At 36.8% G+C, this 22448-nt stretch overlaps 1 protein-coding gene across 5 annotated transcripts in view; it reads right to left on the minus strand.

The window, feature by feature from the left end:
• Window positions 1-5435: 5435 nt before the first annotated feature.
• LOC100888845 (ras association domain-containing protein 1) overlaps window positions 5436-22448 on the minus strand; it is a 54292-nt gene continuing 37279 nt past the window's right edge. For all 5 annotated transcript variants that reach the window (XM_003726917.3, XM_030972278.1, XM_011678548.2 and 2 more), the window contains 5 exons: window positions 22256-22366; window positions 20932-21114; window positions 17682-17805; window positions 13078-13193; window positions 5436-12774 (listed from right to left, as the gene is read on the minus strand). In XM_003726917.3, the coding sequence (XP_003726965.1) occupies window positions 12571-12774; window positions 13078-13193; window positions 17682-17805; window positions 20932-21114; window positions 22256-22366 (738 nt within the window). In that variant the 3' untranslated portion in view covers window positions 5436-12570. The remainder of the gene's footprint in view (window positions 12775-13077; window positions 13194-17681; window positions 17806-20931; window positions 21115-22255; window positions 22367-22448) is intronic.

A 22448-nucleotide genomic window follows, 5' to 3' on the forward strand; every position in this document is an offset into this window, starting at 1 on the left:
CCCCCCCCCCCCCCCCCCCCCCCAATTTATTTGAAAAAGTATATTAAAGAGGAAAAAAAATAGAATGAGCGCAAGAAAGAACGAATAGTTAACTGCCAGTGTTAAAAAATGAGTCATCAAAATATGCTCATCTGACCGTGATTAAATGCCTAAAAACCCTTAAGCTTCCGGGGCTCTGCCCCCTGGATTCCACCTAGGGCGCTACGGGGGCCCTTAGATGCTCATCTGACGGTAATTTAATGCTCTAAAACCCCGCTTTTGGGGGGATCTGCCCCCTGGACCCCACGCCAAATAGTGACCTGCCAGTGTCACAAAATAATAGGTATTAAAAAAAAAAAAACCTGAGCTTCCGGAGCGGACAAGTTATCAAATGTGGGTTTATCTGACCGCAGGCGCGTAGCCAGCCAGGGGGGGGGGGGGGGGGGGGGGGGGGGGGCGGTCCCCCAAATTGGAAGAGGACGTAGAAAGTAAAAGGAGCACAGACAAAGAACATCTTTGAAATTCAGACAAGGATTAGGAGGTATAGAGAACGGTACAACACATGGTCTTCTTTCTCTAATAATTTAATGAAACGTCAAAGCTTCGCGCAGGAGGGGGAGGGGGGGGGGACTAAATTCAGACAAGGATTAAGAATCGAGAACGGTACAGTGAATCGTTCTCTTTCTCTCATAATCTTATGAAACGTCAAAGCTTTGCTGGAGGGGAACGAAGGGGGAGGAACCTGAATTCAGACGAGGAGTCAGAGGCGAGAACGGTAATAATAATCTTTAATGAAACGTAAAGCTTCCGCGTTTTGCGCGAGGTTGGAGGGGAACTAAATTCCGACGAGGATTATTTTCGAGAACGGTACAACGAATCTTCTTTTTTCTCTATTGATTTAATGAAAATTAAAAGCTTCCGCGCGGGGGGGAACCTGAATTCAGACGAGGATTAAGATTCGAGAACTGTACAGCCAATCGTCTTCTTTCTCTCATAATCTTATGAAAACTTAAAAGCTTCCGCGCTTCGCACGGGAGGGGGGGGGGGACCTGAATTCAGACGAGAATTAAGAGTCGAGAACGGTACAACGAATCGTCTTCTTTCTCTAATGATTAAATGAAACGTAAAAGCTTCCGCGCTTCGCGCAGGAGGGGGAGGGGGGCTGAATTTAGACAAGGATTAAGAGTCGAGAACTCTACAATTAATCGTCTTCTTTCTCTCATAATCTTATAAAACTTAAAAGCTTGGGGGGGGGACCTGAATCAGATGAGGATTAAGAGTCGAGAACTCTACAACGAATCGTATTATTTCTTTAATAGTTTTAATGAAACTTCAAAGCTTCCGCGCTTCGCGCAGGAGGCGGAGGGGGGGACTGAATTTAGACGAGAGGATTAAGAGTGAGAACGGTACAACGAGTCGTCTTCTTTCTCTAATGATTTAATGAAACGTAAAAGCTTCCGCGCTTCGCTCGTGACGGGAGGGAATCTGAATTCAGACGAGGATTAAGAGTCGAGAACGGTACAACGAATCGTCTTCTTTCTCTAATAATTTAATAAAACGTAAAAATTTTCCACGCTTTGCGCGGGGAGGGGGAAAAACTAAATTCAGACGCGGATTAAGAGTCGAGAAACGGTACAACGAATCGTCTTCTTTCTTTAATAGTTAATGAAGCGTCAAAGCTTCCGCGCTTCGCGCAGGAGGGGGAGGAGGCTGAATTTAGACAACGATTAAGAGTCGAGAACTCTACAATGAATCGTCTTCTTTTCTCTTAATAATTTAATGAAACGTCAAAGCTTCCCGTTTCGTGGAGGAGGGTGGGGAAAAAACTCGCCCCTCTCTGCACCGACCCCCCCCCCTCCGCATTACGTCACTGTTGGTTAACATTACGTACCAATATTTGGCTCGCATAATTTCAAATTTGGGCCCCCCCCCCCTAAGAAATCCTGGATCGCGCCTGCCCCCCTTCCGCGCAAAGCGCGGAAACTTTGACCTTTCATGGTTTCATGAAATTATTAGAGAAAGAAGATGATTCGTTGTTCCATTCTCGACTCTGAATTCAGTTTCCCCCCTTCCGCGCAGACGCTTAAAGGTAATACAAAGTTTTGGTATGGGGTCATGAATTTGGTTTAAATGAACATATTGGAAGCATATACGATCCTACAATAGTAAGTGATTGTTGTCGCGGTCGAAATCGACTCTAAAGTTATGAAATTGTAAATAATAAACACTTTTATGTTGAATAGCTCCCTCTCAAGGTCAAGATATTAATCAAGCTATAAAAACAATGTTTATTGACTAAAATTGACTGATTAGCTATTCTCGTTCGGAAATAATATACCACAACTACATATTCTAAAATTTTCATGGTCGCAGCTACCATTGTACGGCCGTAGGAGCTATTTGAAATTTATCAAAAAATTTACCGGGAGCACCGGTAAATCTTTATATTCAATTTTCTCGAAAGCAGAAGTGTTTTAGGGGCTAAAATTTCCAGTGTTTTTAATACATCCACAGGGGTATCCAAACATATTAAAAATTGTAAAGAATCACTATCCACCCACTTTCAAAAATTTCCCAAAACTTTGTAATATCTTTAACGTTTCTTTAAATTATTAGAGAAAGAAGGCGTTTCGTTATACCATTCTCAACTCTTAATCCTTGTTTGAATGCAGTTTTCCCCCTCCTGCGTGAAGCGCGTGGAAGCTTTGATGTTTCATTAAATTATTAGAGAAAGAAGAGGATTCGTTGTTCTATTTTCGACCCGTAATCCTTGTCTGAAGTCAGTTTTCTATCGCCCGCGCGAAGCGCGGAAGCTTTGATCTTTCATTAATTTCGGAGAAAGAAGACGATTCGTTGTTCCATTCTCGACTCTTAATCCTTGTCTGAATTCAGTTCCCCCCTCCCGCGCTTTGCGCGCGGAAGCTTAACGTTTCATTAAATTATAATTGAGAAAGAAGACGGTTCGTTGTACCGTTTTCTACTCTTTGTCCTTGTCTGAATTGAGTCCCCCCCCCCCCCCCCCCCCCCTTCCCGCGCAAAGCGGCTGAAGCTTTGACGTTTCATTAAATTATTAGAAAAAGAAGACGATTCGTTGTACCATTCTCGACTCTTAATCCTTGCCTGAATATAGTTGCGGCCCCCCTCTCGAGCGAAGCGCGGAAGCTTTGACATTTCATTTAATTATTAGAGAAAGAAGACGATTCGTTGTACCGTTCTAGACTTGTCAGAATTTTCAAAAATGTTTCCTTGTCTGCTCCGTTTTCGTCCTACATGTATGTCCTCTTACTGCCCCTACCACCCTTGGCTACGCGCCTGCTTTAAAGGGAAAATGAAACAATCATGATTGTGATAGCACATAATTAGGCTAGTAGAAATGAAAGGGAAAAAAAGAAAGATCTATATTACACCAACCATGGATAAATCACGGCCGGGAGCGTCATATCATAGTTTTGAGTTATCGGGCGAGGGCCGGGGCGTAGCGGCCAATCGAGACTTTGCAATGTTGAATGCTGAAATTATGCATTCTAGAAAATACCTAAGCCCATACCTCCTTTCCGCTATATTTCTTTCTAGCTATATTTCTAAATTTCCTGGGGGACGTGTCCCTCTATATCGGGCCCAGGATTGCCGCCCCTGTTCATGATTACTACGAACAGTTCAAATACACGAACAAGCGAATCGGTATGAGCTGAATTTAAATGAAGGGCAAAATAAGAGTTGTGAAGCGACCCTACCGTTAATTAAAAATTATATGAGTATATAGCTTCTATTTAAAAGACATCAAAAATATGGTGTCCTTTTCAAATTTCTCACTGAAGAGTGATGACCTTTGTAGCGCAAGGGCTCTTTTTAACGTTTAACTTTGAATCCGCGGCTCGAGATTTTATGCGGCCGGCCCGGCCCCTCAAATCTCCCTATTACAGTTTTTGCTTATTCGTCGTTACTGTCAATTAGCGCCATATCCTTGTCTTTCCCCCTTTCTCATCCAACTTTTCTCTTCTCCCATTTTTGTGTATTACGGGCCGGACTTTCTTGCGTGAAAAGTAACCCTTTTGTGGAGATTTTGGGAACACAAATTCGGTCCCTCCGGGCTTTATTCATTTTATTTTCAACTTTCTTTCTCTCTCTCTCTCTCTCTCTCTCTCTCTCTCTCTTTGTTTTTTTTTCTCTTCTTTCTTTTCTTTTCTCTTTTCTTTTCTCTTCTCCTTTCTTTTCTCTTCTCCTTTTTTCTTCTCTTCTCCTTTCCTTTTTTCTCTTCTTTTCTTCCTCTTTTTTTCTTTTTTTTTGCCCCGCCAATAGTGGGGGGGGGGGGGGGGGGGCCGCGGCCGTTTCGGCCCCCCTGGATCCGCCACTGTGATTGGTTAGAAGTTAGAGAAATGTGACCTGTCACGTCGCGATGCATTGTATATGCTTTGTTGCTGCATAATGCACAAAGACGGTGGTCTGATACTTAAACAGTATAGTACTTGCAAAAATTGAGTATAAACTGAGTTGTTATCAGGGGCATCGCTAGACCTTTTTCAGTGGGGGGGGGGGGGGTGTAGAGACCACCGATTACCGACAAAACTAGCCACCAATAAATATTACCTACAAATATATCAATGCCAATGTCCAATGTCTACAAATTTAACCCTATAAACCCGGGGCCAGGAACTAAGTTATTTTTTCAGTTGCCCCCCTCCCGCTCAAAGGGCGGAAGCTTTAACACTTCATTAATTTATTAGAGAAAGAAGACGATTCGTTGTACCGTTCGCGACTCTTATTTCTTGTTTCGCCCCTCGCCAGTGTAGAAGCTATGACATGTCATTTAAATATTAGAGAAAGAAGACGATTCGTTGTACCGCTCTCGACTTTTAATCCTTGTCTGAATTCAAAAGCTGAACTTGTAAGGGAGATTTTACAATGTCTGGGTATTGCACGATAAACACGGAAAACATTCTGGCTTTTGTTATCCAACGTGATCCTTACCAGCATTTACTCTGTACCAAAATATCAAGGAATCTTCTCTTCTCTCTGGCGGACTTCCCCCCCCCCTTATATTTCATTTGTTTATATATATATATTATTTTTGTTTACTCTGCATCAATGAAATTATTTGTTTGTCTGTTTCATACCCTTTGTCACCCTTTTTACATATATCAGGCTTTCTCCCCCTCTCTCTTTCTTTCTCTCTATCCCTCTCTTGCTATCTATTTCTTTCTGTCTCCCTCTCTCTTTCTTTCTCTTCGTGCTCGGTCTCTCTATCTCCCCCCCTTCCCCTTCACTCCCTCCCTCTCACCCTTCCCTTCTCTCCCTCTCTATCTCTCACCTCTTCTCTCCCCTCTTTCTTTCCAACTTTCTCCTATTTTCCATCTCTAGGGCACAGGAGAGGAACAAGGAATCGCCATTTGTCACTAGACAACTCATAAAAACACAGAGTAGTATTTACAAATGAGACTGCTTTGCATATACATGTATAGATTTGTTGTTTAGTAATCAACAATCAACACCTTCATTGCTCATTCTGAGACAATGAAATCTGTTGTTGTTGACATGCTTTTTAATTGTATATTTTCATCATCATCATCATCATCATCATCATCATCATCATCACCATCATCATCATCGTCATCATCATCACTATCATCAAGCATGCATTACAAAGGCTCTCTCATTTTTGTCCCTGACTTGGAGGGAAAACACACCAATGACATAAAGTGCCTGCATATACAGGGTCAAACAAAGCAACAATTGCAAACCTTCATAAATCATCCTAATTCTTACAATACTGAATTAGATTTCATCTTCATGAGACCTTCAATACCTTAAAGCCCTATAATTATTATCCCTACCTTCAAATCGAATCTGTCATGTTCTTCTATTCTCACATTGCATGGAACTCCTACCTTATAAATCCTATCTGATCAAATTTTTGTTGCAATATATCCTTCAGCGTCTTTTTAAATGCACTCATATTTTGAACTATAACCAGTCCTTTTTTTGTTGCTACAGATTACATAATCTGTAAATCTTTGCAAGCACACATTATCTCAATGATACAAATATACAATGTCCAAGTTCAAAGAAACCAAGTTTAAAAATTCAGATCAGAGCTGACTAAACTTTTCTCATGACAATAATCCTCTCTTGCATCATTCCACATAAAGCCATTTCTTTGGCAGCATATTGTAACTTCTCATTTACAAAGAGCATTAATATAGATTCCTTTCTATCTAATGACATTTTGCTCTCAAAAAGTCTTAATACCGACCAGACTTTGTCATCGGTAGCAATAGGCCATTCACACACAGAGCAATTTTTGAAATCCAACAATCATTTTCTTTTAACAGTGATCAGAATCTCACCCTTTTTTCATGTGCATCTAACAGACCTGGCGGCTTAAACATCTCACTCATACGTAAGATTTGGTTCATGATAAAGTCGCACTGAAGTTATTGCTGTGCACTCTCTAGAACGAGTCACTACAAGTGAGATACTGAAAATCTATTTCATATATCCAACATGGAAACAAGCACACATAACATGGGACCTGAATTGTGATTCAACCTTAAAATTTCACTTTTTTCTTGTGTGTGAATGGGCCAAATGCCACATGTCTTGAGACAAAAACATGATATTTATTTCAAAGATCCAATTTTAATCCGACACTTGGTTTTAGGCATTAGCCCAAAATTGGGCTCAACAAAGAAAGTCACACTGAGGTCTAAATTTTTGTTTTGTGAAATGTGATTTTAGACCATGGGTCGTGTATCTGATTTAGCAGAAGACAGACCCAAAAATATCATCCTTGTTTGCTTATAACTTGTTGGTACCATTCCGTCTACTTCTCTTAACTGATTTACAAGCAATTACAAAAATTCTGCATCAGTTCAATTCCAATCCTCTTTCTATATCCTCTCTTTGAAAAGACTTTCTTCTACAAAAATACAACATTCTGTTTTAGAACACAAAAGTCCTCCCAATTAATAAAAATCAAGACAAACAACTTACAAACAAGCACTTTTCATACAGTATGCCATGCATTTCTTGATAGATATAGAGCACATTTGGAACATATTTTCATCCTTGTTACTTTCTTTGGAAGTACTCATATAAATCTTGCTCACATAAAGATAATTTGGTAGGAGTTGAACAACAGATTCATACTTAAAATTTACAGTAATATGAACCTTTTTGGCTTATTTTACAACTTTTATCTTACACCTGTACAATACCTGTAATGATCTGGTTCCTTATATATACCTTATTTACAAGATAATACCTTACTTACAGTAATCACGTATTTGTGATTGCGATAGAAAATGTCCTTATATAACAATGTACCTATACAGAATGCATAGAAGTTTTTAACAAGTTAGTCCCGGTCCAAACAGGGATTAACTATAACATACAAGAATCATTCTGTATCTCATACCAACATGACATCATATGATTTCAGCAATAAACATCTTCAGCAAAGGTTGGCTCATAAATGAGTGTTGTCAAATGGCCATGTCATTTCAGAATCTACCATTGCTACAATACACAGGGTGTATCTTTTGTAATCCCTCTTATAAATTGTTACCAATTAAAGAAAAACTGGATTTTCAATTGTTCTATTGAATTGATTAACCTACCAATGGATCAGATTCTTCAAAATGTGCTTGGTTTGTGAAGAGTTTAAAGCGAACCATCGATGTCATGAGGCATGGGCACAGAAAGCTCCCGAATAAGAGTCACTGACACACCTTAGCCTGCATGAATCACTCTGGTGACGGTCAGAATGAAATCTCTGATGCTCTAATGCAATACGGAAAATAATGTGTTTAGAAGTCGAGACCCAGAAGGGCATTAACTGTGTGATGGAGTATATGAATTAATGTCCTTCTAGCTCCAAACTATTAAGGCAGCACCAAAAATGAGGAATCTGACGAGAGATGTATTGTGCCCTCTCTTCAAAGACCAAAAATACATTAAAATATCTATACCAGCTGCAGAGAAAAAAAATCAGCCATTCTTCACAGAAAGAATACTTTTAGTTGCTGTCATAAACCAGTTTCCAATAAAAAACAGTCCATTTTCAAACAGTCGACTGCTTCAGAGAAATATGTGAACCCTCTTCAACCTCTTTCACACCTAACATGTTAAACTGCTTTAAAGTATGCTGAAGCAAAATGAAAAGTCCCTATATGATTTTTCTGCATCTTTACACACACTGATGGACGTGTATGCTTATATTTCAAAGTTTTTTTTTCCTGTGTCCATTTGCCATCTTTCACAAAGAGTTATTATTTTTATTTTGCCACAGCATTCTTTATAAGGCGGTCTACAGCATCTTGTGTGAATGAACCTTACTGGGTGAACTTGTTTACAATACTGACATGTGTTCAGGCTCAGAGCGTCAAGAAAAAGCATCAAAGTTTTCATCCTGATCACCATAATAAATTCATGCATATAATATCAATCCTAGTACTTACAAAATATACAGCCTATTTTACACACCACCTCCCCCCATACTCATATACACAAGTCCTTTGGAATAACTTATTCTTCCTTAATACTGATTTAAAACATGATATACAATATAATCGAAACCTGAACCGATATTTGGGGTAGCAGACCTAACAAATCATATAAGATAGTGAGCTCGCAACAGGAGCTAGATGATAGAGATGTATGCATCTATAAGGGGATCTCGATATATAATTTATATAAGGATTACACAAGGTTTCAATGTCTGAAAATAAACCAAAATTATACATTTCAAGTCACTTGAATACAAACCTTTATATATACATGGACAGAAGAGTATTGGATGGCATTTGGGAGTTATAAAGCACCCAATAAATAGAAATTAATCAATCTTAGCATACAGGCATGAACAAATTTTATAATTTTTGATGTAAATGGATCAAATAAACTCTTAATCCAGCTGTACAACTTTGCGTTGTCTCAGCCAATAAAAATTGTTGATTTTTTTCACAAAAAATACTGATCGCTCTCACAAAAAATATTAAATTAATCCAGAAAAGTTGTAATATTTTAAGGTGGCATAAAAAATCAATTTCTTCTTTTAATTTGTGTACACATATAATTCATTATAAACAAATCTACCAAATTATTTGTCCTTTTTGTTGTAATTGCTATTTTGTTCAGATTTTGTTTTCTGTCATAAACCTAAATTGAATTTGGGGTGCAATTTTAGCTTTTTTATTTCATTTCATTTCAATGTCTCCTGTCAAGTATTCTGTGGTCAAAGGAAAAATGGATAAACTGATCATGACTGCATGCATAAGATTGTTAATGCCTTAAGGGCTATTACAGGATAAACAATATTGGTAATGTTTTAAGTTTGGCATTAGTCTATTTCCCAATGAAATATACAATGGGTTTACGCAACAAAAGGAATGTACTCACAATTTGGAACTTAACCTTACTATATATCCTAACATACATAAATAAAAATCAAGAAGAGAAAATAGTCACCTATAATTTGTCATTAAATAAAAGATCAAGCATACATATTCATTGAGATGTCTCTTCAAAATCAAGGTCAAAAAGATATTTCCTATTGCTCTACATGTATATGCAGATTGGAGAATAAGTATCATAAAGCACCATACTATTTAGAAATTAAAAAAAATAAACAATTGATGATGTAAACCAGCAATGCAAATGGCATGGAATTTCCTATATTAGTTGGTAGAAATGTAATATTTACTATTTTTGTTGTAACATATCCAACTATCTGGTTTGCAAATGTTTTCCTTGAAGTGACCTAAATCTCACCAAACCCAAAATGTTGTTTCTTTTTAGTGAGTTTCTGTGTTTAAAAAAGCTTTAGACAAGTTTAAATAGAAACGGTTAAACCATTTGCATTGCTGTTTTAATACATCAATATCCTAGCATAATTTCTGAATAAACTTAACTCACTACAAAATATAATTCAGAAATAAACCCCTTGCATTATCAACAAAGATATGCATCTGGCAAGATAATTAATACATTTTTTTTTTCCTCCCATAAAAAGATGATCAAAACACATCTTCAACCGTATACAATGTGATTTGAGTGCAGCACATAGAGCTATCCCCACTGCCATACTCTTATAAACTGCTCCATTGCTGCACAGGCATAGTGAGCACAGTCCAAAGACAATGCCTATCCACCGATCATACACTATATGACATGGATACCTATGTCTTAAAGATCTGTAGCAATGAGAACACAGTTCGTAGAAAAGGCATACAAGGTATAAGCACGTCAACCTGAAACATAAACTCTTAATATTTCTAATGTCTGAACACATAATAGATCCCTGAATATATTACCGCCTTGGTCCTATATAAGAATAGTTTTGATCCTACTTAGCACCAACAGGACAAATCTTCAACAATTTTGATATTTAGAGAAGTAAAATATCACAGTAGATTGTGAAGAAACACTTTTCTCCTGCTAGCTATGCTCAAGTTTAGACACCCTGCTATTGATGCTCAACAAAAGCCTCATTGGTCTCCAGTCAATGTACCTTAATTCCTAATAACTTAAAAAATACAACATAGTATATCCTAAAACCTTACAGAAATAATAGTTAATGCACTTTCCTGACAAAATATAAAAATAAATCCTTACAATATGTCCTAAACACACATAGTCATCAAGAGATTCAATACACAATTGCAATCATATTATGTCATTGGAGCCCTAAAGAGCCTTCCACACACAGATAAAAATCAAACAGGCTTTGATTTCCTCACACAAACACAGCAAGTACACAGAGTGCTAAAAACTACAGATTGGTTAAAATGTGAAAGAAGAGGTCTGCTAATATCACAATGAAGGCAAAGTGAGAGTTTTTGATACTGCCATATTGTTATTTCTTGCACTCAAGGATTAAAAAAAAAAGATTTAAAAAAGAGGGGGTCTTTTAAAAAATAAAAATCCCAATATTCTTTTTTTTTTCTTTCAATAAATGTGTGGGTTCATATTGTGACCAGTCTGGCATGAAAATCCTCAGTGTGACAGGCAACAAATCCCTGACTATGTCTATGACGTTATGAGGATTATAATGATGGTTATCAGAGCTTTGAGTGCAGTCATTCATGCACTCCCACAATGCCTTTGTATGAATAGCAGCAAACTCAGCACGATATCATAGATACCTCTACACAATACTGATACAGAAGAATGCAATCTAACACAGCAAACTTTATCTAAAAGAATATCATTCCTATGGTGTATCCTCAAATCACAAACTTTGTGAATTCTTCCCGTTCTTATTTCTTCCCCAGATGGAAAGTAAGAGACTTACTTCTAAAGTGGATGTTTCTTGAAGAGGAATGTTTAGGATAGCTTTGGGCTAACTGGTTCAAGTTTGATGGCATGTTATCTGTGTCCTGCACAAGATGATCATTATGTACACACAACCATATGTTATTTTGGTCTCTGCGATATGTTGTGATAGAATATGCACATCTTGTTTATCAACACATTTTATGTACATCATCATGAGTTCATGACAGTATGTAAGCAGTCAAGCTGCATGCAGAAAGCAAGGAAAATCCTTCCTTCTATATTCTGAAAGAACTTTTCTTCAGTTTTCAATATTTCTTTTCCTATGTAAGGTACAGTCCCTCGTTTTTTTTAACAAAGAGTAACAATTTAATAAATACTGAATCCATTTAAGAGCTAATACATCCAGTTTTGATTTGTTTACCCCAGCAGACTTGACTTCTCTTTTTTGTTTACAGTAAACTGGGTTTCAATTTTTTTGTATTGAAGGTCTCAGCATTACATCCAACACACCATCAAAATTAAGCTTTTTTTAATTTCATAAGTTCTTAAAGAATTCGGGATAATCCTTGCTTTTTGTCATCATTCCACATTCCAAGAAGATAAGATAAAATATAAACATCCAGTGGTCCAATCGGGAAAGACTACAAACTAATTTCCTTTTTTACCCAATGACCCCAAGTGGCACACAAAGGAGAGAGAAGAGACCTACAATGTATATATAGCAGGGTTTTTTCTATGTAGAGTACGATAAGGAACTAACTAGAGCCATATCACATAACCTAGAGCTGCTAATAATCTATTTTAATTGGTAAATGTAGCAGGCATTCAACAAGTCCATCCAACAATTCCTGCATCACATCAAGAATTCTTTCAAGACTCTGATGTTGCTTCTATTGGTCATTTTTTATTTTGTTATTTCTAACTAATCACTATCTTTTTGATCATTTCAATTGTTAGGTCTGATCTCAAATTCCACAAAGTGCCACTACGTCCTTGTCACTTTTCTCCTTTTTTATTGTAGCCTCTAAAACCCTACACCATATCCTAGTATGATTTTTTTTTTTTTTGAGGAATGAGAAAAGGATTTCGACATGAATTTATCCATGTATATTTTCAGTCACCTTTTCTCCGCACCATTTTCTCGCACTATTATTTACCCAGTACATACAACCTCCCCATCACCACCCCAAGAATGATCTACAGTATGCCTCTATAAACTAAGCCATTTGATGCTACAGAAAGATAAGGATCAGGATGAGAGTTCTCCTTCTGGATCCCTCTTCAGCTCCCTGGCCTGGATGAGTTTCATTCATTCATTCAAGCACTGATCTGCTTCTGGTGTATGGGAGCACTCTGCTTCTGCTGCTGGGTGGTGGTGGTGGAGGTGGTGGAGTCTACAGTGTCCTGTAGGAGAGTCTGGTACTTGATGTATTTGCGTCGGACCGCCTGGATGTACTCCTCCTCCTCCTTGTCTAGGATCCGCAGAAAGTTCTGGAGCTCCGGGACCGTGAACGCCTCCCACTGGAGAATCAAAGAGGAGAAACGCTCGTCAAACAGTTCAAACATTTTTATATGGACAATACTTTCTTACAACATCTGAGTGAGAATAAATAAATTTGGTAACATGTTGCTATTAAAGAAGTATAGTATTTTTGTTGTTACTGATTTAGTTTTGCATTCACCTCTATAACCTGTAAAAAAAAAAAAGAGCATCCACAAATGAACTAAAAACAAAGTTGTGTCTATACTACTCTATAGAGTGATATATATCTATTTTGACAATATCCTATTTCTAGTGTGTATACATGTTATGCAGTACTGTACCTCAATAACTCCAGTCTCGTTCTCTCGTAGCTCAAACCTCTTACTGCCGGTGGCTGAAGTCCAGGACAAGCACATGTAGAGAGGTCTGTCTTCATCCACCATCTTCCTCATGAACACTGCATAGGGGTCATATCAAACAAAGGTCACGGGTCAAATGTCATGTTGCTTAAAATAGTATTTCCATCTTTACATTCACCAGCCTCTCTACGGAATACAGTTAAACGTTCCGTTGAAAGCCAGAAGGGCATTTGGATCCCTTTGAGCCCTCAAGGAGAGCAGTTTCAATGCTGATGAGGCTTACTTAGCCAGATCAATGTTATTATAATTATTATCATGAATTAATGACTTTATGGCTCTATTAGAGTATTGTGTATGATACAGGAAACACCAGGACAGGAACCTATTTCTGGATACACCTACCGGTATATATTTGAGGTAAACAAATATAATGACCTTTACAGATGCAGGAAGTGCACTCAAACAAGGGCAGTGGGATAATAAAAAATAAAATTTATTCTGGAGAGCAATCTTTCTTTACTACTCTTTTGACATAGCTGCATGCACTTAAATTTCAAATGGAAAAATAAAAGAGAAATGTGATTGTTATTGTTTAGATAACTTTTTCTTTTTAACACAATTTGTATCATCTGTTTTAGATATTGATGTTGCTGTTATGTATACACATGTATTATAGAAATATAACACCAGATCAGACCATTTATTTATACAAAATAAGCAATTTTAGAAACATTTATCTGGCTCCTAAAGGGCAAAACAAAATAGACCTTTAAATGGGACTAAGTTGTTTTATCATCTGGATAAACAAATGTTATGTCTTGTCTTGGGCTTTTAGGAGGCATACAATATTGATCAAGAACTTTGACATATAATGACATTTCAGTTTTTCGGCAAACAAGAAAATGGTTTGAAAAGTTTTTTTTTGTTTTTTTGTTGTTGATACAGAAAGAAAAGACGGCTCATGAATCATATTCCAATCTTGTGAAAGTCCATCAAGGGAGTTTACATACAGTCTGGAAAGGAAACCCAGTCTACATGAACTAAAACACTCTCATGATACTAGTGACATTCAAAATACTTAAAAGACTGAAGTCAACAACTTCAAATAGTTGGAACATAAAGAGCACAGGGGCATCACTAATAGGGGTATTGGGAGCATGACTACAACTTCCTTTATAATCTGTAATATATTTAGGCTATCAAGAAATTGCATACATTGATAACCTTTTTTATTTTACGGAAAATAATTTGAAAGGTCTCTCTGCAAATTCAAAAGTCTAAAAAACATTTTTCTTTTTGGCAAAGTGAAGCTTCCTCATCAGCAAATTTTGTAGTATTAATGTCTACCCAACTTCTAGAATGTAAATTATTCATTCTTGAAATTATACAATCAGTAAAGTAAACACAGGATATTGTTTGCTCAAACTAAAAGTCAACCCTTTATACAATGTCCCCATTAAGGCTAATGGTGTCTAAAATGTCCTTTATCTTCATAGTTAGTTCTTATGACGCCAGGTAAGTTTGACCATCAGACTTCGGTGATGATCGTCCTCAGATATTAAAGTGCAATTAAACTTTATAATAAAATGGCAGGTGCTTCCTGTGTTGATAAATATCATGGTTCCGAAACTACTTAATTATTGTATCGCAAATTTGAGAGAGGGCATCGCTTAGATAATGTGTTTTGGTGTCAGAGGGAAATTGCACCTGACATAACCACACATTCTCATTTTCCTCAGGGAAAGACTTCAAGTAAATGTATAAGCTCAAGATAAATAATCTACTGGCAATCTTACTAAATATATAAGTGATAACAGAGCAAACAATTGTTTTAACCCTTATTTAAGAGTACATTCTACATAACTCTTGTTGCTATGCAGTATTGAAAGCACAGAAAAAACAATTTATCAAACAGAAGAGGTATATTTTAATTTTCCCATACACTTTCATACCACTCAAACACTAATCTTTTAAGCACTGCATTTTATTCTTGACTTTATGCCTAGAGACTTTAAACCCAGCCTATGGTGACAGATGGTAGCACACATGAACTAGGAAGACATGTCTGGATAAACATGATCCTGTTTACAATACTTGCAGTGTCTCTTTCACCAAGAATATCATGTTCAGTATTAATACCTTGGCCAACCTCTCCCTAACTTAATAACAGTTGCATGCATGCATGTATGTATCAAACATAATTAATGATATAGCTTATATATCTGCTATAAAGCAACTAACCCTTTACTCAGTTTTCTTTTCATTTCTTTCCAATAGATTTATGTCTAACAATTATAATGAAGCAAGAAAACCAATCAGTGTATGTATATCTGAAATTGAAAGTACTATTTTTAGCCCACATTTACAATCTAATACGTAAATATCTTGGGCAACATCTCTTCCATCATTTGTTACCTCATTTATTTTTGGCACACTGTATTTCATGAATCATGCCATGATTTCTGTATTTCAATTATATTCCTCCTTTCATACCACCAGTTTTCCTTTCCATGCCCCATCCATATCAATAAACATCCACCCACTGACTGTCAGAGTAGTTTCATATTCACACGTATTAGCGTCATATCCACCCGCAATTACTTGATATATGGTATATTATACCTCTTTCAATCTTAATATTTCATAATTAAAATCACAGCATCTTCATACCGTCTTCCGGTTGGCGGAAATCCAAAATGATTTTGTCACTAACATGTGGTCAATGCCTGCCTGTACTTTCGTGTTTGATACAGGAAGTATAATAGGCGTATCCCTCGAACACGCGTATGAAATATTCATGATGTATCAGTTAAAACAAATTAAAAAATGATATTTCTAACTGATTGTTATTAGAGCTAAATTTGTACAGGGAGAGCAAATAGGGTTTATAAGTAATTCTTCAGTTTCCTGAAGTAACTGAATTGTTTTGACTTTTAGTTCTTCAGGTGCTCATACTTCCTAAAATTGGTAAAATTGCTTTTTCATTTTTCTGTCTAATGAACGATATCTATAAGTCTTTATATCATATGATTGTATCATTATTTACATGTCAATTCAAGTTCCAATGTGATAAATGATAACACAATGGCATCTTCTAAACCCATTTCATTTAATCTCCTGCTTGGAAGTGTTCCAACATAGATGAAAAGAGAATAAAGAATGGTATACCTCTCAGCCCCAATGGTTTCTACAGGCATTAAACTCATTAACCTCATTGTATAGGGAAGACATTTGGCTCTTGCTTGTCAAGTTAACGACTGTGTCCTTGTCCATTTTATTGATTCATTCTTGACCTAGCTTGAGTCCTTCTCTTATCATCATTCCAAACACAGCTTCTGTTCTGATGTCGTATGTATATTTCTAGTAATTGGCATTTATTAGCATGTGTGTTCTTGATTTAACATACAATCTATCTTCACTTTGTTTGGTAGTCAATGTGCATGTGTGCTTTCAAATACCCTGAACTTTGTGTATACTACAGAGTTCTGTTTACTACAGAATGTATACATGTCTAGGACTCTTAAAGAATTGTACTTGAAATATAATGTTTTTAGTCAGTTTGAAGGAGCTGAATATCTGTGCTGCCTTGTGTTCTTTGATACATTTAGGTCTTACCCTCTAATTTATTTATTAACAGTTGCATGTCTAATTTGCCAATGTCACAAACTGAAGAAAGCTAATTATCATTTTGCCCCCACCCCCCCCCCCCCTATTCATGCAGCCCATCAAATCAATTATTAATGTAATAATTTCAACAGGGAAGTTCAACAGACTAAAAATGAAACCTAATACTAAAGTACTTTATCCCTAAGTAAGGTCCTGCCCAAATCAGGATGTGTTGTGTTGTAATCAATATGAGATATGAAACTAATTTTCCATGAACAGGATGTCACATACTGCCGGTGTATTTATGTTTTTGTTCATATAAACTTCCTGGCTAAACGGTAGCTAACATTAAAGAATAATATGATTCCTGTCTAATGGTATACAAAGATGAGTTCAATGTACAACATACTGATCAATCATGATGATGATAATGAATGAGCAGATTTTTAGACTGATACATTTTTTGCTGATACATATTCAACATTTGTTTTCAACTGAAACAAAGAGACATGAGAAATTCAGGTAGGACATCTCAAGTACAACATTTATTCTGCTCCTTTGGTGTGCTATTTCTGTCACTAAATTTAGCTTCACCTATCTATATAGTATCCATCAGCAAGGAAATCCTGGTCATAGAACTTCCTCATCAATCAATTATGTGAATAGGTTCATACAAAAGTTATCCATGGTCCAATCTATAAATCACTATGAAACGAAAGTGAAGTAATTCCAAGTTTACAGGAATAACACATCACCATTGCTTTCTCTGTATGATTGCTTGTAATATAAATTTGACACATACTTTAGCACCCTTCAAATGCATGTTAATAATGTAACTAGCCCATGGTGACATCTTTCTGAAATTTTCATCCCCCTTGTGTATTATAACTGAAATAGCCAATCAGACATGTTGGGTACTAATCAATGAATAGGCCCCACCCAATTCTGAATGATTGACAGCTCAAGTAAGCCACACCCACCTTCTCCATTGTGCTCTGTCCTCTCAAAGAGGGCAAACTTCCTGGGGTTGTCTATGAGCTGAAGTCCCGCTAGGACGTTCCTGATCACATCCTGGGCCGTGGTGTAGCAGGTAATGTTCAGCTCCTACAAAAAGAGAGATGGAGAGAGAGAGAGAGAGAGAGATCTTCAAGTTAGGTGAGAGAAACGAAATGAGGAGGCAGCATTGGTTATAAAAAACATGCTCTGGTGACAACTGCTTGTTATAAATATCCTACACTCACCACATTCATGGGTTAAACATTGACCATATACTTGTCCTAAACCTAACCTAAAGCTAAACTGTGACCCTATCCCTTAAATAATCTTTGAAAAAATAAAGCCTGGAGCCATTGTCAGAGCACCGGGGAGGGGCATTGTATAAGAACTTTTTTATTTGTTTTATTTCTCAAAGAGACAATTGGTTATTAGGAATATAAAGAAATTATGAGTAAAGCATAAACATAAAGTAAGGCTTGACAATATTTGGGTTCCAGGATAGATCACTCCCTAGAATTCAGATAATTACTGCACTCCTACGATAAATACAGCTGGACCTTGTTTTTGATAATGCCCTTAACATGACTTCCTCACAAGAAGAGTTACTATTGAGCCCTGTAATACAAAGATTAAAAAAAAAAACCTGATAGATTGATTCATTAAAAGGAAACCAATCGAGGAGAGATTTTAATATGAAGAGAATATCTCCTAGTTTGACATATAAATGATGTTGATAAGATAGATCCCATCTGGCTATTCCTGGAATGAATTCACTAGATCGTGGGAGGGCGGTGATCAGTCTTGTCCACTCAAATTGGCAACATGTCCATGATTGACCTGCTGGGTCTGGTCTGTCAGCTGTTCCCTTGATACCATCCCCTAATCATCCCTCTGCCTCATACTGGCAGGTCGGCAGTCCATTCACTTCCTCTAATTCACTTTCAATTTATCATTCAGTACCCCCCAACGTCCTCCCAAGTAAAGAATGTGCAAGGTTTTAACACTTTGATAACACTCTAGGACTATAGAGTTGTTCCTGTGTCCACCATATACCAGCCTATTCAACTGCAATGCCCCCTTATAACCTTTCCTCTTAAAACTTGGGGGGGGGGGGGGGTACATTTTCAGGAAGTCATGCCTACGGGAGGGAGATCTTCTATATCCTTCCTAAATCAAATGAAAATCTGCTTAACAGGGTGATTCAAATGTATATAGACTATTTTCAAACTATTTTTGAAAAACGCAATCCTCAAACTCAATTCCATCTATTTTACGACATCACCAAAAACTGTAAATCAAACCAGATTATTTTCTTTAAGATGAACAAAAAGTGTATCCATTTTCATTGTTTCATGTGAAATGTGAAATATAAATATAAATATAAATATATACAAGCATCCGTTTAACGTAATATAATAGCGAGGAGACAGGCGGTAGACTAGACTGCAGAATAGTTGGGTAACCAAAGAAATATGTTGAGGAGGAATGGGGGGAGGGGGAGGGGGGGGGGTGTCTAATGGTAAAACAAGTAAATCTCTCTTGAATTGATGGTTTCTAATATTGTCTGTGGTTGCATCTATCTGTCTTCTCCTCTGAGCCTCTAGGGGGATTTGATCATACCAGAAATCTCTGGCATGTTTCCTCTAGGATGGCTTCGTGCCAGTCTGGATAAGAGAGCATCTAATGAGAATTTGAAGGATTGGAATAGACTTTTCATCGCCCATCATTAAAGACACTATGATTGGAAACTAATTCAACAAAGATTTTTCACAAAATACAAAATAGGATTTAGGAAAGACTTTTTGAACAAAGAATAATGTTTACGGTAGGGTCTAAATTATGGCAGATGGCCGTACTGATTTGTGCATACTGATTAAAGAAAGAGCTTTTGGGGTTACCATTATCTTGTTTTCCTCTTTACACCCAAATTGTAATAGTTCAAGCATAGCATTCATCATGAGACCTTTGTCAATATTCCAACCCATATGAAACAAATTTTTTTAAAGGGAAAATTTCAAAAGACCTGAACAGATGTATTGTTACATTAAATTCACTCATAATGTTCAATTTCCTTGATGCTTAAGTGAAAAATTATTGGCAAACTGTAAATGTCATCTAGAAATAGCATTTGATTGTCATTGGAAAGGTCTGTCTACCTTTAGATGCAGTGAGTAAGGATGTCAGTCTGATACGCAGTAAACATAGAACCAGAAGGCTGTAAGACAAGTCTACTTTCCTATAATATACAGTTAGCACAGAGCCAGAAGGATGTTAGTTTAACATTGCCTGTTTTTATATGCTTTGAGTTTGAGTATAGAACCTAGGGGGTGTTTCATAAAGCTGTTCGTAAAGTTACGCATGACTTTATGAAGGACTTGTATATGAAAAGCCAAATGGGATGCTCAATCATTATTAAATACATCAACTGAAGTTGAACTGTGCAGAAGTAGACTAACCTTCTTATGATGACAAAAAAAATTTAATGCGAAGTATATTTTTTGCCATAATTTAATTGAGGTTATTGAAAATATCAAAAAAAACTTTGGGCATCCTATCTGGCACTTCATATACAAGTCGTTTGTAAAGTCACGCGTAACTTTACCAACAGCTTTATAAAACAACCCCCAGAAAGGATTTGAATCTACAGAGAAGTCTACTAGCCCCTTCTAAAGATCAACAGCAAAGGGCTGCATGTGTCACACTTCCTATTACTCTTGTATTTGTACTTCCCAACCAATTTTCTAATTTGAGATTGACTTTTAGAGGGAAATCCCTAAAGGAATCACTAGAGCAGCATTAATCATTGTCTCTCCATTACCTTATCGTTTACCGCTGGAAAGTACGAAGGACAGATTGGGTCACACTTAATTTTCTGTATTTCCTATAAGGACTTATTTTACATCATCTATCCAACACTCAGCCCCTTCTTACCAACACAACAAAATTATCAAATCTGAACTTTAGTATGAAAAGGATTAGAATTAGGGTTTAAGTCACTGTTGTCATCTCAACACTCCTAACCTTTGAAATCAGTACTAAAGCCAACCATCTTACTTTTGCATGAAGAAGATGGTTTGTCTCTTGTATCGAAAAAGGTTCAAGTTAGGTTAAAGAGTAGTCTTAAAGAGTAGTATGAAGGCTTATGGGTTAAGGTTATGGCTAGGGTCATCTATTTAATTTCAGGAATCCTGACCTTTGACCTCAGAATGGAAGCCATGTGAAACATCATCTTACCTGAGAGGTAGCCTTTGGCATGAAGAAGGTGGTTCGTCTCTTGTTGGTATCAATGCTGTGCTCATACTGCTTCAGCGTGCTTACACAGATGTCCGGTAGCGGGCATCCTGTCCTCACACTAACCGGTCTGGCCAGGTTGATGTTAACGGTCACTCGGCCACTGAACAGAGTCCCTTCCTCATTCTGTATATTGATAGAGACGAGACGAAAGGATCATGACTTGATTAGCAAAAAGATACATTTCTATCCATCATCCTTTGATTACATAATCCAGCAGCCACCAGAATTTTTTGTTAATCATCAAGATTCATGAAACTGTCATGCTGTAGTATTTAATTTCTACTCAATATGTTTGTCATTCTCAAAAAGTATAATGCCCCCCAAATGGTCAACAATGACAATTTAAGAAAGCTTCATGCTTCAAATGTTTATGGTTTTAATGTACACCCTGATACTGTACTATATTCTTTGAAATATATGAACCTCATTATCATTTTCCTCACATCTAATACATGTACATCATACTCCTCTTGTACACGGACTCTACGGGTATATTAGACCACAGGCATCTCTGCTCTGCAAATTGGCCACGCTACACATCATCAGTTGCCCCAACATGCGGAGAGGCCATATTTTTAACTCTTATGATAAATGGTAACCTATCTACCAGCTGTGGCATGCATCTACACCACTTAATTGTCTGTGCTGTTGATAGATGAAAATAGTCTACTACAATGAAAGGAGTATAGTATAAAAGCCACATGGTTTCCTCATTAATTACTGTTTTCTGGAGGCCTAATCATAGGGTCCAAAACTCAATGTAGACTTGTAATATATAAACAAGTCATTTTGAAATGTAGGATTTTATGCTACTGTGTTTAGATTTGTAGGATTTAAACAAGTCATTTATACAATAGGGTTTGTGCTTCAGCCAGATTAAAGGGAATTTAAAGTGTAACTCTCCATTCTTGACTGTTAAACTTGTTTATTTCCTTTATCATGAATTTAATAGAAGTTCTATCATCCATCATGATGATCATAAATGTCCTTTTGATTCTATATCAATGTTTAAAAGCTTTTTACCTGAAATCCAAGCGCTATGTATTTAACGAGAGTTGTATAAACTATGGAAAACAAAAGGTAATTACACTAAAACTACATAAAGTTTCAATTTCATTTCCATTTTACTTCATGTTAACATCAATCACCATTTCTAATATTTAGTCTCATTTGAAACTAAAGACAACAAAATCTGATGGACTGTTTTTTGATTAATTTTAATACAGAGACAATTCTTTCACTGGGAAAGCACTGTAGTACTCACCAGTGTGAGTGATTCACTCTTCTGAGTCCTCAGCGTGTTGAACTTGTCAATCTTTGGTTCTAACTCCTCCCTCGTCAGGAATACAAAGCTCTCTAACTCATTCTCTATGTCCTGTGAGAATAAGCAAAAAGAACATGAAAACAATAAATTATTAATTATTAATTTATATTGATTTCAATCAATACTACAATGT

Source organism: Strongylocentrotus purpuratus, unplaced genomic scaffold (genome assembly GCF_000002235.5).
Source record: "Strongylocentrotus purpuratus isolate Spur 01 unplaced genomic scaffold, Spur_5.0 spur5_scaffold_6, whole genome shotgun sequence".
NCBI classification, from domain to species: domain Eukaryota; kingdom Metazoa; phylum Echinodermata; class Echinoidea; order Camarodonta; family Strongylocentrotidae; genus Strongylocentrotus; species Strongylocentrotus purpuratus.